Here is a 23,062-nt window from a genome sequence, read left to right as displayed (position 1 = left end):
ACTATAGAATTATTAATCACAAATCAGCTGTCTAGAGGACTATAATACTACCCGTTCAAAAACATCGAACATCTTGAAAATGTATCTTACCATCAACGTTAGTAGACAGTTGACTATAATACTACCCGTTCAAAAACATCGAACATCTTGAAAATGTATCTTTCCATCAACGTTGTTGACAGTTGCAGCCAGACCTGATAACAGCGCTCACACTCACATTCCGGGACGACATGTCACGGTACGATAAGACAGAAAGCTCTATGTTTATTTAGGATTTTTTCTAGACATTTTAAATTGATAAATGTAACTTACTGAGCGCGAGGTCTACTGTTCACAGAACTACTAGTCGTTATTATTCAAAAACTTGAGACTGTAGTGTTGTCAAAAATAGTTCAAAAAAGCAATAGACTTTGTTCTCTAGTTCCATCCACATATGCTTTTCAAAACAATATTAGTCTCGTTTTTTAATGATATTTGCATTTATTCTTCTTTTGTTGTGATGAGTCTCATAAAAGGTTCTCCAATTGAGACTTCAGGACCAGCTACTTCATTGCTGAGTCAGCCCAACAACTTTGCTCATTATATTTATTAACTACAGCCTTAATTGACGACTCACTGAGAACAGGTATAATTTACAAGTTTTACATATAATATCTCTGTTTTACTGTCGTTGACCTCCCCATTTTTCACACAACTTCCAAGATGCGTGAGTTCACTGACTTGTAAATTATTGAGTAATTACAAACAATGGAGTTTCAAACTGATAATTCCAAAAACGATATAAAATAATATTCAATCCAAAGACTACTCAAGAGAACTTTTTTTCCAACAATAATTATTGATCTAATTCCACAATTTGATTGTATCTCTTATCTTAGAAATAATGTCGTAGATCGATCAATTTCAAAACTACATTTTTATAAATATGTGACACTGAATTAAACTTTATTTTTTCGATTTTTGCACGATAATGTATTCTCACTTTGAGGGATCAATTTGATTGTTCCTCGCTTCATTCAATGTAACATTGAAGTTGACAAAGGCTTTTCATCAAACACTGACTTGAGGTGACTAACAAACGAGTAGAAAACTTGAACTAATGTTTAAATAAAAAAAAAAAACAGGAGAGACATGGAATTTGTACAGGTAAGAAAAAAGAAAACAAATTCTTGCAGTAAAAAATTATCACTTTATTGTGAAATCTACATGATAACGAATAAAAATTTACAGAATTTACATCAACAGTTTAACCTATAATCACAATATCGTTACTGTACTTACAAAATGTTAACAATTTACTGAAAAAGTATAGAAGGTACAAAGTGGATACAATGATAAAACATACTTTGACATACTATGATTCTATTCAATTCTTGAGCACTCAATTGTTTTCAATACTTCAGTATGATTCATGACTGATTCAAACCTCTCTTTACAACAAGAAAGGTTTTCTGAAAGTCATGACAAGCAATGTCTGCAAGGTCACATGCAAAATATTCCTCTTACATTAATTTCCTTAGAGTTTCCTTTAAGATTAATTAGTATTTTGGAAGAAATATCTGTGAATATTCTGAGGAAAACAGTATATTTAATCAACCTCTCGTGATTTGAAGTTTACGAAACATAAGCTACAAATAATATCTAGATGAATCACATTTCGGTCTAAAAACAAGGCAAAGATTTCAGCAGTTTTACCTAGATCTTTTTTTATATATTTCTACTTTTTCATCTATGTTATATATTTTTAATGTTTTTAAAAAAGTACAATGATTGCAAAATTATCACTATGTTTTCAATATCGATAATGGCAAAAAGTAAAGTTATTTGCAATATACTTTTTTAAGAAACACTATACAACTGAATAAATTAAAGATCATTGATATGAAAATACAAACAAATAATATTTATCTAAAGAAATCAGAAAACAATTGAATGCGAGAACTGAAATTTTAAACATTTATAGAAGTGTTGTAGGAAACTAGATGTTGTTACTTGAGATACAAGGAATACCTTGTAATAGGAATAGAAACATTTCCTACAACGGAATCTGAAAATGTCTTCACTTATAACATACTATGCTAGGTAATAATTCATTTTTACGAATTTCATTTATTTGGTAATCAGGATTAAATATAATGAGTATAAAATGATTATTTCAATTATTTGTTCCTTGAGATGCAGTTTAATTAGTTTCTGAAGTGTCTTTATAACTAAGCTAGTTAATCAGGTATTTCATTTTTGAAAATGTCATTCATTTTTTAATCAGGTTTAAAAAACAGGCAGTAGAAAATGAGCATTTCAGTTACTCGTTACTTGAGATGCAGTTTTCCCTGAGATGGATTAACTTTTCAAAAATAGTGTAGGTAAAAGAACTTTCAGCCATTTATTGTTAATGTGGAGGCGAAGTCTATCTGTGAGCAAGTACTTCCAGTACGGTACTTATATTTTTCATAACTGTACTCATATAAAACAATATGATAATATATTTAATATTCCAATAAAACGTTTAGTTTTTGAATAAAAATTATTTCCAAGCCACAAAATCCATTGAAGAATTGCCGAATTGTTTGATCAAGAGATTCAATTGGTTGATGATACAGTTCAATTGCGCCGTAAACATAGAGAATTTGATCTTCATCAAGTGCAATGTTTCACAAAATGTTTGGACACAAAAGTCGCGTGCCAATACATAAATAGAAATACTTCTCATTAATCATTCGTAATATTAATTTTCCCCCATGCAAAGCCTATGATAGTAATTGGAATACTGTGTACGTAGTACAGTATCCTTTCCTGCTCAAATCAAACCTGCACTGTAGGCTACAGAAGAGTCACGACATGTCAATTGGAAAATTTTCTCATTTTCAATTGATATCTTCTCATTTAAATTTGACGATTTCTCAAATACAATTCACTATTTTCAATTACATGTGATGACTTCCCAAATACAATTGACTATTCTCATCTACATCTGACATTATCTCAATTACAATTGATACTTTCTCAAATTAACTTGATACTTTCTCAAATAAAATTGGAAAAGGTGTAGAATGTATTAACTGATCGCTGTTATTGGTTGTTAGACAGTAAACAAGTAAGAGCAATCTTGAGGATCCTTCATAAATTAATACAAACATTACTTTTGATAAAAATTAATTTAAAACGGTGAATAAAATGCTTAACGAGTAGGTATTTTAGGTAGTATGGGATTTTAATTACTAACTAGGAAAGGAGCCACCTATAATGTTGAAATGATAATATATTTGTTGAATACATTATTGATGTAGTGAACCTTTATCATAATTGGGAAACATAAATTGTATTGTCAACTCCACTCCATTATTCCACTTACAGCACTGCAGATACATGTGAGTAAAAAAATAGAGTGGAGTAGAATATACAATCAGTGTTTTCCAACTTTCAATTAAAGCTGGATATCCACAAGTGATCGGCACAGTAAAAATGTAATTTCCATGAGATCTGATTGGACTGTTCACACTCAGCACGACTGAGCGAGTATGAATACTCCCATAAGAGCTTATAGGAATAATATTCTCACCATACGGTCACTTTTACTGTCACTGATATGTGGGAATCCATCGTAATACTTTAACAGTTTACCGTAGAGCTATACAGCTCTTTTCCAGTCTAGAAAAAACATCTAGTTTTTACCTGTTAATTGGAATTCAATTACGATCTAACTCTTGTCCAACAAACAACTGCAACTCTGAATGCAGTTCAATAGGAAAACAGTGATAAAATTAACATACTAAAAAACTTAACAAGAGATTAAAATATGAAACATATAAAAGTTATAAGAATATTAGTTAAGGGTTACAACATGGAAACTTAGAATAATTAAGGGTAACACTCGGGCTCAACTCACACTACCTCGACTCAAATCGTACGACTCCAGTGGAGGATACTCCAGTCTCTCGACCTTACGACTTTCTTGCTCATTGTCACTACTTCAATTCCATGCTACTCCATTTCTAACCTCACATTATTTGAAATTTAAGATCCATGACGTCACTTCTGTGCATGTAACAAGTTTTATATAACTGTTATGAATATTCTGTCTTATCTAATTCCTTTATTGTTAGTAGCTAAAATGATTAAACGTCACTTTCATAAAGCATAACCTCACTTTCATTAAAAATGCACGGTACTACGCAACTCAAGTCGAGGTTCGACCAACATGTCGTGTCGACGCTCGACTCAGTCTTACAGTCGTGAGGTCGCGGAGACTAGAATTGACTGGTCTGAGTGTCCCATTTGAAAACACACGCTGCGTCGAGAAGAGGCTAGAGTCGCAGTCTTTTCTCAACTTGAGTCGCGTAAGTGTGAGTTGAGCCTTAATGAAATATCTACTCTTTCACTTACGAGTAATAGTGGAAGTTTACTACAACATTTTTATTGTGAGTCCACATAGAATTGCAATCGACAGGTAAAAACTCAAGAAGATTCATTTCACAACATTATCATCGGTTACTCTTTTCCTTATAGTTTTGTTCAGTTTCGGTCAAAGTGTATTACCACACACTCTATGTTACGTCGCAGATTTAAAATAACTATTCTATAATCGTGATCATATTACATGGAATTGACTGTGATACATATGATTCAATTTATATAGTTTTGGGCAATAGTCTGTTTTTTCTTTTCCGACTATTGTATTGTTTGCTTTATCCAATAAATAGATAAATATAGGTATTAAATCATTAATAATTCAATATAGTTATTGATCACTCAATATTACTAGCCTTGATTATATATGATTCAGGACTTCCTATATACTAGCAATATAGGAAGGCCTGGTATGATCAGAGCTCTAATCCAAAGAATTAACATTTTTAGCTATTTTCGCCTCAAGATTAAAAACAAGCTATTTCAAATCATATAAAATATTTTTAAAATAATTTCATTTGCTACAAAAATATAAATTACCTACTTTTGAATACGATGATATCTTAAGATAGTTTACAGTGATGGAAGCTCTCACCTTGAAAGAAGTTTCAGTTTAGATGACTCAAGGTTTCACCATTTTGATTTTCAACAGAGTATCGATCTGCAATTTGTATTGTCTATTTTCTCGTTCTTTTGTTTTCAGTGATTCCTGCAAGGTCTGAATCTGTTTCTTAGCAGCAATCAGTTCTTTTCTAAGTTGAATATATTCTGGCGTGTCCTCAGTTCGTGGTCTTTTGGGCGGTGAACAAGAAGAACTATTTGTTTCGTTTTGTTTGCTTGCATTTGCGTTGGTCACTGTGATATTTCCTAACTTCGCCTGCAAACAATAACAATTGATAAACTATGAGCTTGTAATTTCAGAAACTATAAACTTGTAATTTCAGAAAAGACATTCAACAAAAAAAAAGTTATATACAATATAGATGTCGATTTAACTCCTAAATTTATTTTTTCATCTGGCACCATTATATATGGCAGGAAAAATCGTTCAGTTTCATTGGACATACGCGTGATTTGATTCCATTTTTAGAAGCAGAGTTTCTTTCAATTTTTCAGTTCCAATTGTTCGTCAACCTCATGTGTTGATGAGATGTATGTGTTCAATAACATAACAAATAATCATTTCTTGCATTAAGCAATTCAATATTGCTCAAGTCACAGACGTTTCCACAAAGTAAAAGATCAACATATTACTGTTTTGAACAAATATAGAAACGCAAATACAGAAACATTTCAAACATGATGAAATAAATTAATGAGGCAAATGAAAGAATTTATTACATAGAATTGATTTTACACGCCATAACGGACGTCGGGAAGATATTTATGTGGGCCATATTCATGTACTATTTGAAATTCGTCCTGAGATAGGAGTTCAGCTGACGGGGAGCTTGGTTGTCGTCTACGGTCCCTACAACCAGTCCCCTCCTAATAAATAAGAGCTGGTTGACGTTAGCGTGCGAGTAGCTTGGTTGTCGGGTACGATCACGACAACCAGACCCCTCATATCCAGCAGGGGATCGGCTAGCGGGGAGCTTGGTTGTATTGAGCGTGAGAGGAGTCCCCTCCTAATCAATAGGAGCTTGGTTGTCAGGTAAACAACGACAACCAGACCCCCATACCCAGTAGGGGATCGGCTGTCGGGGAGACTCATTGACGGCAATGGTATTTTTTCCCAGGCTCACGCCTGTGGCCAAAATTCATTTATTCATTCATTTATTCATAGACAATAGACAAAATTGCAAGGAATTGTAGGGGAGACAGGTTGGCGGCGACCCAACAAATCACAACGTTTCTATCTGTTTCTGAATATTGGTTTAGATAGAGATAGAGTGATGGTTGAATGTAGATGCGCTAACAAAGCGTGTTTAGAAAGATCTCAGAAATCGGTTATAAAAATAAGGCCTGGAATGGATGAACAAATTAATAAATGTATGACTTACCGCTAACGCCGGATCCATAGGTTTGGCACAGACAAACTGTACGGGTTTTCCTTGTCTTTTATCGCCGTTGTGAATTATGACCTTCTTCTCTTTGGTCATATTTATTAGTTGTTCCGAGCTAATTGGGAAAACCTGCAAAGTTAATGATTATTGTAAATATAGAAATTATCTGAAAACATCATTTTCCATTGAGCAGAAGCATTATTTTGATCGTAGCCTAATATGTTTTTAAAGTGTATTTAGTGTTTGAAGGTGTTAGACAAGGAGATGCACTGTCAGCAACCCTCTTCAATTTGATTTTCGAAACAATATTCCAAAATAAGATACAAGTAATCAATAGTAATCAAATGATGTGGTGTTGATAACAAGGAATCTTGGGATAGGTAGAAGGAGATTTTCAGTAGAATCAAAGAGGAAACAAGAGATATGGGTCTTGAAATTAATACTTGAAACACTAAGTACATGAGAATGTCTGCAAATGAAAGAAGAAGGCAAGTAAACAACTTGATACTATCAGACGATAACTAAATTGAAGGCGTCAGTGAGTTTAAATATTTATTATTAAACGAAACTCCCAATTAAATGCTGTAAATCACCCCGAAGACCTCTGCTACTGAAAATATTGACAACAGGGTAAACAGCATTTAATTGGGATTTTCGTTTAATAATAATTATTCATTAATTAGCATATGGACAAATGCAACTTCCTATTTATTTCCATATGTTGAGTTTAAATATCTTAGAGTAACACTGATAGCCGACAATAAGACCATCCAAGAAATATGCAACAAAATTATGTTGGGCAATCGAGCATATTTCGCCAATCAAAGGATTTTTAAGAGTAGAAAAGTATCAGGAACAACTAAAGTTAAAATGTACAAGGCGTTAATCAGACCGGTTGTGACTTATGGAGCTGAGACATGGAAACTTCTGAGCCGGGATGAAAGAGCACTAAAGACATTCGAGAGAAAGATATATCAGAGGATCTGGGGACCAGTATGTGATGGAGGAGTTTGGAGAACCAGTGAAATTGATGATGGATGCTATGGGTGAAGGAGATATTGTAAGATTTATAAAGGCAAGAAGGATAGAATGGCTTGGGCATGTGGTGAGAATGAATATGGAAAGGTGGCCACTTAGACTTCTGGATGGAAGAATGATGGGGACGAGATAGATAGGAAGGCCGAGAACGAGATAGATGAATGAAGTGATTGGTGATTTGCGTGTGCTGCTGGGGGTATCGAACAACTGGCAGCAAAGATCCCAGAAGAGACAATTGGAGACGTTGTGTTGAGGAGGCCAAGGTCCACCAAGGACTGTAGAGCCAACTAAAGTAAGTAACGTGTTTGAAGTTCTAATTTGTAATGAAATGAATCCAATTAAATAATTGTCAAACTAGTAAGATCAATTTCACAAATGTATTTTCGCCACACTGCACAGAAAGCAGCTGTTTTCCAGTCCCTACGTAGATCTAAAAGACATTGTTTGCAGACGACTCTCGTCTGTCGTCAGAACAGGTTTCTTTCCGGCTAAGGCCGGAAAGAGTACCCTTTCTGGCCGCAAAATTTCAAGTGTGCTAAAACAGCTGATAAAAACTTTTCATTATTTGAGTTTATTATTCAATAATTAAAACATTTATGATAATATCATCTTATAGTCATTTGAAAGAATAAAAAAGTATAAACTCAACCTCCCACATAATTGAACATACAGTAATCTTTTAGGTTATTTAGACAAATCAGAATAGAAAATAAAAATACTTGGACAATTTCCTGATATTCAGATTACCTCAGATTTGCTAGAGCTATGACCTTCCTGTTTTGCTTTCGGAAGTGCCTAATAAACAATTATTCTCATATTTATATTGTTTATTTTTCTGTGTGGCGAAAAATAGCGTTCGCACCACGGGCAAAAATGTTTTTCCAGCTCGAAATCGGTTTTCAAGTCCGAGGCCGTAGGCCGAGGACTAGAAAAGATTGAGAGCCGGAAAAGTCTCATTTTCGGCCCAGGGTGCGAAATATACTTTTTGGACAATATAATTTTATTAAAATTTATGAGAGGAACGGTTTGGAGCACATTTTTTCAGCCCTATTTATTCATGTTATGTGGATGTAATAAATAAAATGAAATTAGGTTTCACCAATATTTAATTTAAACCATTTACAACTAAGTTTCATTAGTATTTAATTCTAGCTGTATCAACATTAAGATGATAATCTAATTCCAAATTTTCAACGAATAACGCAATAAACAGGATATTTAAGGCCGGTTTCCAAGCTCGGGATTTAGCTAAGTTCTAGACTTTAAACAGCTGGAGTCTGAATATTAGTTTTCCAAAACGGGGCGTAGTCGCAGTTTTTATAACAGTAGTCGCAGTTTTCATTTTCTCATTTCTATATTTGGAAACGTTTTTCCTTGACGAAATTAAACATTTCTAAATAATTCAAAATAGCTTTTTTGAAATTTAATTCAAACGTGACTATGACAATGACTGCGACTACGCCCCGTTTCGGAAAACCAATTTTCTGACTACAGCTGTTTAAAGTCTAGAACTTAGCCAAATCCCGAGCTCGGAAACTGGCCTTTAAAGATAATGGTAATGTTTTCTTCAGCTTAAACCTTTTATATTTTCCTGTTCCATATTTTATATATGATTCCATCTTAGTTTTTCAAAGAGTCTAGTGTTTAATACAGATCGAATCTTCTCAAGATTCATAATAGCAAATATTTAAAAAAATTTTATTGTATTACTTTGTATCACCTAATGGAAAATGAGTTTAATCTGATTTGAAGGAGAACATGACTTACCTTTTTACATTGAATTGTGGTGGGAGTTTTCGTTTTGATCACTTGCACGTTTCTTACGGCTTTCGAAATTCCACCATCAACCTTCCTACTTAAACTAATGTTACTACTATTTACAAATTTCGTGCTGAATCCATTTCTGTTCTGCATGACATTGACTTTAGTTGAGTTGAACGCTAGCTTGCCCGCTTCTGCAAAATAAATATACAAATGTCAATTTAAAACTGAAAACTTATTGAAAAAATTACATCTCTGTGGTTGGAGCCCACCTAAAACTAAGGTTGATACATCTATCTTTAGCAATCCTTCCATAAGCCTAGGAGATTATGAGGGCATCATTCTCAGGAGAAAATGCTTTGTAACTAGTGTACAGTGGTTCACACCACGCTAATCATGTAAGCATGAGCCTATATTCAAAAAGTATAAATATATAAATAAAAATAGAAATCTAAGTACCCTTTCTAAAATTATTGAGTCACTTATTATTAAATTTGTGACTAAATAATTTTAGAAAAGGTACTTAGATTTATATTTTTATTTATATTCGAGAGTAGCCCTAAAGAAAAAAATCTGGTGTGGCGCACTCACACAACTTTCCTTGCCGTTATGAAATTGATCACCTGACGCTAGTGTTCACGCCCATTTCAAGTCAACTATTCAAAGATCTAAGCCAGCTGGTGACAGGAAAATAACGCTGGAGACATACAAGGTCTGCTATCTCATCATAGTGAATGATTTAATAGAATCAACAGTTGCCAACAGTTTGCAATTGAATAATCACATTTTCTCCAATTCCGAGCTTATTTTAAATCTTAGGTGAAAATGTTACTAGACATTTATTTGAGATTCTAGAGATTCTATGCCGAATCTTTTCCACTTGAAATGTTTTGTTCAAATTGTATCTGAAGCCTGATGATTGGGAATCTAAAATCCAACTTTGCATAGATGGGGTGGAGCTACTGGAATTGTCACAGATATGGGACTTATGGCAGTTGATATAGCTTAAATGACAATTTTAGGTATAAATTTGATCAAAATCGTTGGAGCCGTTTTCGAGAAAATCGCGAAAACCCCTGTTTTTGACAACATTTTCGCCATTTTAGCCGCCATCTTGAATTGCATTTGATCGAAATTGTTCGTGTCGGATCCTTATATTGTAAGGACCTCATGTTCCAAATTTCAAGTCATTCCGTTAATTGGGAGATGAGATATCCTGTACACAGACGCACATACGCACATACACATACAGACCAGCACCCAAAAATCACTTTTTCCTACAGATACCCTGAAAAGTGACCATTTGTGCACTGATTGCAGGCTGCAAAGAATCACTTTTCCGCACTAGTGCGCAAAGTGAGTACTTTGCGTACTCCAGATTTGCAGCATGACAACGCAAAATAGTTAGTAGGTTATATGGAGCACCAGTGCAGCAAAATCAAAATGAAGTTGGTAACAGTGACTGCTGTGGCTGCTATAGTGAGCAGAGGTGCAACCAAGCACAACGCGCTAATTATTATTCATTATATATTATAACCAAGGACAACGACAGCACAGTGCCACCACAGCACACACCACACAGCTGCCCCCCGCCATTCAAACACACATACATTATTCAGGCAATTTTACCCATAATTACCCACTTTTCATATTCAATGGTAACTGTAGGAAAAATTTAATGTGAAATACGTGCGCAAAGTTCGTTTGCTGCACTCAAGAAACCATTCCGCCCTCGCCTACGGCTCGGGCGTAAACGTTTCTTTCGATGCAGCAAACTGTCACTTTGCGCACTAGTTGCACAAATAACTATTTTGAACTCAGGGAACCTTGAAACGTATAGAAATTTAGAAATTTGGGTACCTTAATTTTTTTTCGGAAAGCAATACTTTCCTTACCTATGGTAATAGTGGAGTGGCGAAGGTAGAGTGAAGCCGAGAAGGCTGCTGAGTGTTTAAATAATGTATGTATCTGACATACTTCACTACTGCTCTCATAGGGTTAGAACATAGTGGAGTGGCGAAGGTAGAGTGAAGCCGAGAAGGCTGCTGAGTGTTTAAATAATGTATGTATCTGACATACTTCACTACTGCTCTCATAGGGTTAGAACATAGTGGAGTGGTCAAAGTAGTGTATACTAAGCTTCCTTCTACCCTACTTACGCCGCTCCACTATGTTCTGACACATTTGAATAAATGCATCATTCAAACACTCTCAGCTACATTCTCTGCTGCACTCTACCTTCACAGCTCCATCCACTAAGTTTTGACACAAACTCGAAGAATGTGATTCTGTTAGTCCACGCACAGAAAACAATAGAGCTATCAAAAATAGGTTTTCTGTAGTTGACCGAATGCAGTGAGGGCTAGGTTTTAACTCGGATTTTCTTTCGTCTGTCTGTATGTATGTAAGGCATTTACAGCCAAACGTGTAGATAGAATTCTAGGAGATTTGGCAGGCATATTCCTTTTTTAACTGCGCGTCGATGTATACACAAGGTTTTTTGAAATTTAGAATTTTAAGAATAATATGAAAGGAAAAGGAATTTCCTCCATACTCCGATATCACTATAATACATAATCTATTCTGAAGATAGGATTAATCAGACTATAAAATTATTCATAATCAATCAGCTGACAAGTGGATTATTCATTGCATGCATTACACAGATGTCCGGAGAAGCCGGACAGGTAGCCAGAGAAGCCAGATACTTGTGGATGAGAAAACTGTATGATGTCTACTGTTCACAGAACTACTAGTTATCAATGTACAAGTTCGAAGTCTTTCGCTGTGATGACACCAATGTATGACGACATAATATGTGTACACAGATGTTTATCATGTCGTTAGTGACCATCCCAAGAAATGAATTTTAGTAGTGACGTATGAAATAATTGATGAAGATAACGAACCTGTGAGCATGACAGTTTGGCCACTCTGAACAGCTGATTCGATCAACGATGAGTTATCGTCTGGTAGCATAGTGATGCCATGCGCATTCAACATCTGCATGGCACTACTATTGCTATTGATGGTCTTCATCGACTGAATTGTCGCCGTTCTTGTCGCCGAGTTGTTGATTCTGTTCGACGCTGCTACAAAATAACAAAAAATAATTTATTAGATGTTAAAAAGGAGTTTATAAAACAATACATTAATTATTACTAAGAACAGTCCTTGGGTTGAACAATGAATATTGAATGAAAAACGTTCATTTCAACAAATATTCATTGATTTCCAACAAAATATTTCTTCTTTGTCGTACTGACATCTGTAATTGTGTTACATAATTCATCAATGAGTTGACTTATTAAACTTTCTGAGTAGAGGTTTCTAGATTTTAATTATGCTTTATTGGATGGCATTGATTTTATCCTGTATTTCAACTTGTTGTGTGTTCATTATAAAAAATATCGAAAAATTTCGAATACCAAACATTATATTATCATTTACGAGCAAAACCCTAACCTTCCTCTTATATCATTCATTTCTTTTATTCATTTTTTGTACAAAATACTACAATCACTGAAGGAAAAACTAGGCTGAGCCTGTACTATTTCTCTTCAAAAATTTTGATGAAAAGTTAATTTTGTCCAAAGATTGAGGTTATAATATCACACACACTACTACTTCGTCACTTGATATTTACATTTAAAGCATAATTTAACAGAACCTTTCAGTATATTATGTTCATATAATTAAGAGGCAAGACAAATTGAAATCTAGCCGATCTGAGATGCTCCCACTTTATTCACCTGGAACAGCTCCGATCCCTGCTTGATTAAGATCCTGTTGGTTTCTAGCAATTTCGATGAGTTCATCCTCTAATCTATCACAGTCACTGGTCGAGTCTTCAACAGGTGGTGTTGGAGGCAGTTCATTGATAATCTTCGCTTTCCGATTGGCTAGGACGCGAGCCAAAAGGTGTGGCGAGATCTTTTTCCCTGTTTGACAGGAAAATCAGGATAATTATTAAAAACATAATAACAGTAATTATTATTATCATCAACTTCTACAGCATAAGATGTATTTTACGGTTTCTCTTTCAATTGTAAGTTTGTAATAATTATTTCATAAGATGACCTGAGAAAGATGGGGGTGAGAGGATGGAAAGAAAGATCCATGAACAGAGAAGCATGGAGGCATATTGTGGGGTAGCGCCAAATAAAGAAAGAATAATTATTTCATTTTATGTTGTGTATATTATTTTGAGAATAAAAATTAAAAACTGAAGTATTTAATGATGCTATTTGTGGAAAGATGGAAATAACATGAGATCAGTATTATCTTGATTCCTAAAAATGTTAAATGATCGTTCCATCATTTGTAAGTAATTTATTCACTCTCAAGTTTAAATTTACTCGTAAGTTTCTAAGATCGTGACATTTTTGTCAATAGAAGAACTTTTCCGTTGCTGATACTTTGGAATGATGTTCATTTATTCAAGTTTGGGAAATTCAACGCTCTCCATTGATAAAATGATTATCACCAATAATTATATCTTTAAAAATGACATATTTAAAGATGTCATTTTAAAAGATAAAATGATTCCTTTTGAAACATATCAATTGCAATAATTACCAAAATTATTACCTATTACTTATATTATTTTATGAGTTATATCAATTACCATTTTCATAATCCTTCTTATTAGTCTCCTTGTCAGACTGTTTTTCTTTTTTCACAGCTTTCTCTTTCATAGATATCCTAGTAAGTTGGTCTATGTTACTAGCCTCCTGTAAATGAAAACACATTTTTAAAAATGCTGCAAATGGAAATATTTCAATTTTTCTAGAGATGTCTCATAAAAAATAGATTATTAAATCCTAATTATCAAGCATAGTCACTTGAATATTTCTGAGCTTTCAAAGTTAATAGATGAATAAATTACTTGTAGTGAGTTATTACTAAATTATTTTGTTATAAGACGTTGACTAAGATGTCGACTGGTATTTAAATAGAAATTCCATGTTTGCATTTGATAAAATATTGATGTAATATAGCATTCATCAAGTAACAAAGCTCTTTCACCTATGTCCTACGGTTGTCTCTTGTGAATATAAATCATTACAAGTTACTGTAATTAGCAAAATTTATCTACCCGTAGCATTTCAACAATGTCAAGTCTCTCCTTTTGAAAAGCAATATAATCAGGCGTCATGTCGAATTTGTTTTCAACATTGGGGTCGGCTCCAGAGTTCAATAGTAGCTTCACAATGTTGGCATCTCCATTCTCAGCAGCCCAATGGAGAGGAGTCATGCGAACCTGAAAAAATACAGTGGTTACATTATGTAGAATAAAACATCATAAGGATTTGAAAAACTTCCATCTGTAGGTACTAGTCTACATTGTGAATGTAAAATCAATGAAAGTCAAGAAGAAGGTCAGACCATATTAATAGCTTTTCATGCGTTTTCAGATGGCGTTTTTAGAGTCGGCGGCAGTAAGCTCTCCCATTGGCTGATTGACGCCTGAAAATACACTTAATAAGTCTGGCCCTTGAGCTGTACTCACAATTAGTGCTCATTCACTATGAGCGCAGCCTATAGTGTGTTATAGTTTGTTACATATTTTATATTACATAATTCATCACATAGCATTACTTATGAGTTTAATGAAAAATTAAAAAAAAACACTTGAAATCTCCATTTTCTAAATTTAGAAGGAACGAGTTGTTCATGAAAATCGTTATTAATTATCATGATTGTATACCTACCTAACTGTATGGTGTAAATCATTAGCAAAAGGCTTCGAACAAGAAACAGCTGTTTGATAGCAGCTTCTAACAACCAATAAACTAATGGAAAATTATAAATTATGATACAAAAATAATTTAAACTCAATTATGCAGCAAAGTAAAAATTGAACAAAAAGTCAAAGATAAACCTAATCTCAAAAAAATGCCTTTCGCTGATGACACAACATGTATGACGAGCATGTGTGTACACACATGTTCAACCCACTTGTCCTGTTATTAGTGGCCACCCTTAATGAATATATGAACAATTCAACATTGTTAGTAACTAGCATTTTGCAAACACCTTGACTTGTCTGACACCTTTCTAGGACAACCCGACGTAATGTATCTGAGCGCAGACTAATATTTCGTTATAGTTTATTATCATGTGAAATCGGAAATAACAGGTTTGATAAAAAAAAACGTTAACAGGAGAGGTAGAGGGAACAGGCATAATTATGCGTCCACACTCTCGCCAAGTGTGTACAAATGACGACGAGCGCGAGATAGTGGATGGCTGCTTTTCCAGCGATGCATTCACTTCGCTTGCCATCGCTCCGATTTTTCTCAAGCGAAAGCTAGCCAAGCGAAGGCGAGTGACCAGCCGAGCATCCACAAATGGTCACATTGCACATCACATTGGAGTGTGGATGGCAAGGCCATCGTGACCAAGCTTACTAGCTTGGCCAGCGACTTGGCGAGAGTGTGGACATATAAAGCTTGACATCTTAATTTCCTAAATGGAACGATCATGTTAGTGGAGCTGTATGAATATGTGCGTAGTAGACTAGACATAACGCTTGATAGCTTCATTTCCTGAATTTAGTTGGAACCAAGAATACAAGATCTTTATATGCCATAAAATAAAACAAGTTTACAGTAGGCATCACGAATAGTTCATGAATAGAGCAATATTATGTGCTACTGACCATGTCCTTGCAATCAACGTCGGCGCCGTACTCGATGAGCGTGTTGACCACGTGGTAGTGACCCTCCTGAGCGGCCACATGCAGTGGCGTTCGCTCCACCTTGTTGCGCGCGTCACGTGATATGCCAGCCGTCAGCAGGGCCACGCACACCGACAGGTGGTTGTTCTGCGCCGCAAAGTGCAGCGGACTCGTGCCCAACTGTGCAAAGCCACAAACACAGTCCATCAATAATCAATAATCTTTATTCTTGTCATCGAACATTACAAATGTTATAAACAAATGTCATGTGGAGACGTCATCAGTAATCATAACATACTTTAAGATCTCTTCACATTACGCTACGCTACGCCGAAATATGGAAGATGTAGCCGTTTTATCTCCCAACATTGAAAGCTATTCTACGCTGATGTTTGTTGGCAGATACGTAGGTTGGATCTAGCATTGGGTGATAGGGCGTATTACAGCGTAGCGTAGCTAGATTTGAAGATATCGGTCATTCGTGAATCATGAAAACACAAATAGAAGTTCTCAACCACTTTTTATCATTTGTTTTTTATTATTTAAAAATACCACATCACACACAACACAACTGTGAACTCATGAATCATAAAATTGATTTGTATATAGTTTATATTGTACTTATTAGTATACTTAGTTGAGTTTACTTGAGTTTTACTTCTTATTGCAATAAATCTCAATATTTAGTCAAAATATTCTCATAACACTATTAACCAATTCTCAAATTTTATCAACCACATTACAATATAAACTACACTGACAAATTGTTTACTTTGGAATTTGAAGAATTAAAAATATTTAATTCACCAAAACAATTAATTCAACACTAACAGCCTCTCGATTAATCATTCAACTAAAATAAGAGTTAGTTTATAACAATTAAGAGTAAGTGAGTAGCATTATAGGAAGTTGTCAAAAAATTATAGTTTTTATTGATGTCTTGCAGTTGTGTTGGTGTATTTATTGTTGAGTTTTTATTAATTGATTAGTGTTTTTATAGGTGTCTAGTCAATCTATAAAAAAATAAAATTGAAGATATATTCGAATATAACTCAAGATAATATTCAGTCACCAGAATTTCAAGTTTGGACTACTAGCCTACAGTAGCTGATTATCCAAAAAGTTGTACTTTCTACACAAAATACTTCTAAGTAAATTTGAATAAATAATTCTCTACTCTACCCAGTCTGTTGAGAAAGGAGCGCCTTTGCTGATACATTCTTGAACAGCTATCAAATCTCCTTTTTTGGATGCTTCTAGCAGTCTATTGCCAAGTTCCCCTACCGCCTGTGAAGAACGTCCCGACGGGTGCTGCAAGCATTAAACAATAATCATTCAAATTAAAATTATAAATTGAATAGTAACTGATAATCAGGTCTGATGCAATAAAATATCAAGCTTTAATCCAACATATTGAGCAAATGCATGAGTACATAACACTACTCACACTATATAATAGTATACAAGTGTAAAATTGTTATTAATATCCAATTCCCAAGATCTTCTTTTTCAAGTGCTGTGTTTCAGTTGCACTGTATAACATACTTTTAAATTCAAATCAAATAATCTTGAGTAATAATAATGAGTCGATATTACGGATATTAAACATGATATTACAGATTAATGTTCAGGATACATACATACTAAGGACGTTTACAGAATTAGATCGATTGTTTCAAACAAGGGAAATGGGACTTGAAGTGAATGGAACTAGAACTGATGTAATTAGCAGATTCCAGAGTTGAAGTTGTCAATTAGTATTATTGATTGTGATAATGTGAATGAAATCTTACCGCAATAGCGCTTTGGAGTGCTGAGGGTGGGACATCCATGTAAGTTCTTTCAATAGGAAACACATTGTCTCCTATAAATGTTTGCATCTCGATTCAAGGTGGTAAATCTACTACAAATTTCAGAAAAATATGCAATTTAGGAAGAATATCAAGTGGGCTCGAACCTGCAAAAAGATTAAAGACAAATTAGCCTGATATTGTACTGAAGTCTACTGATTAATAATAGAATAATTAAGACGCAAGAGCTAGTTGACTCAGGTCATGTTTCAAGAGTTTCTCCAGGTCGTACCAAGTGAAAAATGAATCAACAAATTACTGATATGTAATATCAGTATATCATGAAATAATACTGAAATGAATCTACTTATTAATAAATTAAAAATTTACTGAACATTTTAACCTTTAAATCACTCATTGAACTAGCTTTGATCATTTTTTCAAATCAATTTTATTACCATTCCTTATAACTACTCCGTGATCTGATGGACCAGGAAACATAACAATTTTATACAAAAATAATTTTAAAATGGCCTGAACATCAATATTTTTTTATCTATATCGGCAAGTAACTATGTTTCCGGATTGGATAGTTTCCGTAACAAACTATGTTTACTCATGGAATTTTAAAATAAATATTACAATAGCCAATTTTTTTGGAATAAATTGGATAAAAACCAAAATTACAGATTAATTTTGAATTAAGAAATATTTCGTTGAAATCATTTAAAAAAAAGGTTTGAATAGATGAGTCATAAATTTTGAAATATTTATCATACTAACATTATTGATAACTACATTCAGTGAATATAAGTAGAGATATCTGTCCATCAAATATTGAAATACTAAATCGATCTTTACACATTCCTTGGAAATTATTGCTTTAATGCTTCTTTTAATACTTCTATAATTGGTTTGATTTTCAAGCCATATAATATATACCAAAAAATACGCACATCAATCGACTCGATATTTAATCGACAGTAATCACACAGAATATTGAATGATTAGCCTAATATAAAAAATTGAACACATCAATATTACACAAGTAATTGCGAAATAAAAAGATCAAACATAAATATAAAGATATACATTGATTAACTCATTTTGAAAGATGGGAAATGCATGGACTCATTTTAATTTCTTAGCCGTTGCTGTTTAGCTACAAGTTTTTGTGATAACTCTTTAGTGATCACCGATTGTATGGGAAATCTTTTCAGTTTTTTGAGTATCCGAATGTATTCGAATAGCGTGAGCATGTTGACAATACGACGATTGGCGATCGCCTCAACCAATTGAACAAAAAGAGGCGGCATATTTTCCGGCTTCATCTTGACAGCCAAACCATACAAGAGCAGCGCCTGGTATTGATTGATGCAGTTCAGCCATACACTCGCCTCGTTAATAGCTGCCACCAGCTTAGCCTTCAATCTTGAGCCCAAACACAAATTCCTAGCCTGAAAGTCGCTGAAGCCCGTCTGTCTGAGAAACTCCTGCGGTGACATGTGTTCAGAAATCAGAAACGTGTCTTTCTCCCGAAATCTCCCCAGATAGTTTCCAGGCTGAACGTTGAATTTGGGAACTCTGATAAGAGCGTTGTTTGGGTTGACTCTGATGGAATATTCCTTTTCGGCGGGAAACCCGGGTAGAAAGAGAATGTCGAGAAGCTGGAGAAAGACATTCCTGCTACTATCAGACAGCATTTCGATGGCTCTATTCATGGAAGCCGGGTCATATTCGTTTCCACTATCCTCATCATCTGAGTCTTCCTTGAAAAGACCTTCACTCGCAGGTTGACTATCTTGACTGTACATATTGTTATTCATGTACATTATTTTGTGAGATCCAATAGAAAATAAATCTTTCAATATCCCATGCACAATGCTTGGCTCAGTACCGTAATAGATATTCAATACACAAGAAGTTGATATTTGTGTAGCAATCAAGTTATTGATGTACAAAGGTTAAGTACTGATTATTTCAATAGTAAATATCCTTGTTATGTTGCAATCAGTAGCACAATTTAAATGTAACTGTCAGGAACAACCAAAGCTATTGAAGGAAAAAACTATGATCGAGAGAAGATATTCATTGCATAATCAAAATAGTTGAATTTATTATTTGAATTTAAAACAGATGACGATTACTAATAGTTTTTTCAAACGGTAAAGCAAAGACAATATCAGCTGGTCTTTAATACCTTCTGCTTCATCCATTACCCACGGTCTAGCGGTTGATTAAACTCTAACACAGATGCCCGGTTTCACAAAGCTCGGTCAAATCGCCTAACGAGTGCACTAAAACATAATGACTTCTATGGCGATAGCTTCTATCGGTAGTAAAAGTAAATTCGTATGGCTTTTGTTGGTGGAGAGTCGCTTGCAGGAAGGTCCCACCTTGCCTGAATATATAATTTAGGCAGTCAATAAGCCTTACGACTGTCATACTTCAGCCGGGACTGACAAAATAACGGGGATCTCTATGCTGCTACGCAAGCAATCTATCCACTAGACCACCGATCACTCCAGCTTCTATAAATAATTCTATTGTACTCATATGGGCACTGCACTATGGGCTGCTTTGGGGTCATGCATCTGATTGTCATAAAGTATTAAATTTATACCCTAATGCAGAAATGAGTAGTCCGCATCATTACCTCTATTACTTAGCTTGTTACCTGCACACCACTGTTCATGTCCACTGGAATAATTATACTAATAGTTCATATTCAAGGGCTCTAAATAAAATGTGCTCGAGGTCAACAAAAACATCATCTGAACCTGTGATTCTTTCAATGGTGGGCTACCTTGAAAAACGTGCAAAATATCTATTTTTGTTTTATATGTTTCACTGAGTGAACAAACGTTAATAAAGTGTTATTTTTGGCAAAACTTATAAGTCAATCCTATGACAAGAGCCAAGTCGTGTCTACTTTCAGTCACAGTCAATCCAGACCTCTGTTCTTCATGACTAAGGAGAGAAGTATAAAGTATGAAATGTAAAGGTACATTTTGACAAGTTCAACGTGAGGAGAGACTTACAAAGTCTTAACACAAGGAGTGTTTGCATGATTGACATGCCTTATTGCCGATTGAGTAGGACAAGACTCATTTTCTACTATGGCTCTAAAAGTTTTTTACAGCGTCAATCACGGCAAATTTACAGCGTTGGCGTAAACAAAACCCTTTCTATGGTTTACATGAGTTTTTTGAAGTCAGTCATCATTTCATCTTGACAAACAAAATTTATAGATATGACAGAACTTCAAGTCATTCTTTTATACGCAACCTATCCTGCACAGCTAGGCTAAGTGAAGGAAAAGTATGTTAAATGTATCTTGTTTCAGTAAATCAACTGTTGAAATTATTGATATTAGGTAGGCTATCTATCAAATGAAAGTTGAGTTGAAATTCCAAGTTTCAAAACAAATTATTCTTGAAAAAATCATATTTTCAGTTAATAAACAGCATTTTAAATAAATTCACATAAAGTATCATAATCATCAATCAACAATGTCAACGACTAACCTAACCTTGATACATTGTTAAGAATTACGATTGAAGCGACACTTTAAATTCAACCGAAGAATTGACCGAATAAGTATTAGGCCCAATCCTAACCTTCACAATAAAACATTGAAAATATCAAAATATTTTCAAAAATTAAGACCTTTATTTAAATCTTAAAATTAACAGACTAGAAAATATTGGTTTGTTTTTATTGAAGAGAAGTTGCAAACACATGTCCAAAATCAAATTGAACGTCATCAACAATTGGTTAGGTTATAATATGGCCTTTAGCAAATGGGGTACAAAACGGAATAATAAAGATAAAGTACAAACTACTCACAAAAAACCATAATAAAAATCTGATGAAAGCACATCAAAGCACTTCTAAAAACAATTTCAAATATCGGTGGGTTTCAGCTGTCACAAATAACAGGATGTTTCAATTTCTACAAGATGAAACCATGGTAAATCCACATCCACTCAACAATCTAACTTCCTGTTCCTGTTGAAAAACGGAAGTATTACGCCTTATCAACTAATTTTGAAAACTTACTTCAACTGTATTTTTCATAGATTGATAAGCAATAGTAATGTTTTCCGGCATTTTACAATTAATTCACCAAAATAATTAGTTGCCGAGCGGCCTACTAAACTCCAGAAACACGAAACACAGCCCAAATTCGCTTTCACGTTTTGGTCTTGAGCTGCGTCACACGCTAGGCTATTGTTGAAATATTCTACTGTAAAGTTGATTGAAATTCAAAATTTACGTGAAATATCCTATATTTTATTATGAAAATGCTAAATAAATACAATGACTCAATATATTTGTTTATACGCAACAAAATTGTTGGCTTATATCTATCGCTCAACAATCACTTTACAGGCGCCAAATTCAAATTGACTCGAGTGTACCAGCGTAAAGGCCCGCATCAAGAATAAAAATTTTGACTAGTTAGCAATATTAAACTGGGAAATTTTATTCAAAATATGTATTTTCTAAATCAATGAACTCGAGTGGGAGCATTATAATTGATTTTTCTTTTATTTATTGCGTTTTTCCAGTCTTAACAAGAAACTTGTTTTTCATCAATACAATTATTTTCGAAATATAAGAAGATTCTAGATTGTTATTAAACAACATTAAAAATACTTCAATCTGTGAATAAGTCACTATACAATATTACTATTATGCAATATTCTAAGGAAATAATAGGTGGAATGAGGGAAATATGAATGTAACTTTTGAAAGTGTCAATTTAAATTTTTTAAGGTGTTTAAAATTAAAAGTGAAATTAACAGTGTAAAAAATGAAATTAAAAATGAAATTAAAAGTGAAATTAACAGTGTAAAAAATGAAATTAAAAGTGAAATTAACAGTGTAAAAAATGAAATTAAAAATGAAATTAAAAGTGAAATTAACAGTGTAAAAAATGAAATTAAAAATGAAATTAAAAGTGAAATTAACAGTGTAAAAAATGAAATTAAAAATGAAATTAAAAGTGAAATTAACAGTGTAAAAAATGAAATTAAAAGTGAAATTAACAGTGTAAAAAATGAAATTAAAAATGAAATTAAAAGTGAAATTAACAGTGTAAAAAATGAAATTAAAAATGAAATTAAAAGTGAAATTAACAGTGTAAAAAATGAAATTAAAAATGAAATTAAAAATGAAATTAAAAATGAAATTAAAAGTGAAATTAACAGTGTAAAAAATGAAATTAAAAATGAAATTAAAAGTGAAATTAACAGTGTAAAAAATGAAATTAAAAGTGAAATTAACAGTGTAAAAAATGAAATTAAAAGTGAAATTAACAGTGTAAAAAATGAAATTAAAAGTGAAATTAACAGTGTAAAAAATGAAATTAA

At 33.6% G+C, this 23,062-nt stretch overlaps 1 protein-coding gene across 4 annotated transcripts; it reads right to left on the bottom strand.

Annotated features, from left to right (window-relative positions):
- Positions 1-1,166: 1,166 nt before the first annotated feature.
- LOC111063572 (GA-binding protein subunit beta-2) lies at positions 1,167-21,905 on the bottom strand. 4 transcript variants are annotated; one of them, XM_022351263.2, is made up of 11 exons: positions 21,747-21,903; positions 17,688-17,851; positions 17,077-17,205; positions 15,877-16,074; positions 14,311-14,475; positions 13,840-13,945; positions 12,965-13,153; positions 12,122-12,304; positions 9,219-9,406; positions 6,411-6,542; positions 1,167-5,284 (listed from the first exon to the last, which is right to left on the bottom strand). In XM_022351263.2, the coding sequence occupies exons 2-11, from the start codon at positions 17,772-17,774 to the stop codon at positions 5,030-5,032; spliced, it is 1,632 nt and encodes a 543-aa protein (XP_022206955.1). In that variant the 5' UTR covers positions 17,775-17,851; positions 21,747-21,903; the 3' UTR covers positions 1,167-5,029. The 4 variants fall into 4 exon arrangements, with proteins under 4 accessions (XP_022206955.1, XP_022206969.1, XP_022206963.1 ...); XM_022351277.2 differs by having other exon boundaries at positions 1,731-5,284; positions 12,122-12,301; positions 21,747-21,905; XM_022351271.2 differs by having other exon boundaries at positions 1,731-5,284; positions 21,534-21,881.
- Between the last annotated feature and the right edge of the window lie 1,157 nt (positions 21,906-23,062).

The sequence above is a fragment of the Nilaparvata lugens genome, chromosome 8, assembly GCF_014356525.2.
Source record: "Nilaparvata lugens isolate BPH chromosome 8, ASM1435652v1, whole genome shotgun sequence".
NCBI lineage: Eukaryota > Metazoa > Arthropoda > Insecta > Hemiptera > Delphacidae > Nilaparvata > Nilaparvata lugens.
The sequence above is the reverse complement of the archived record's forward strand: the minus strand, read 5'-3'. Positions and strand labels throughout refer to the sequence as shown.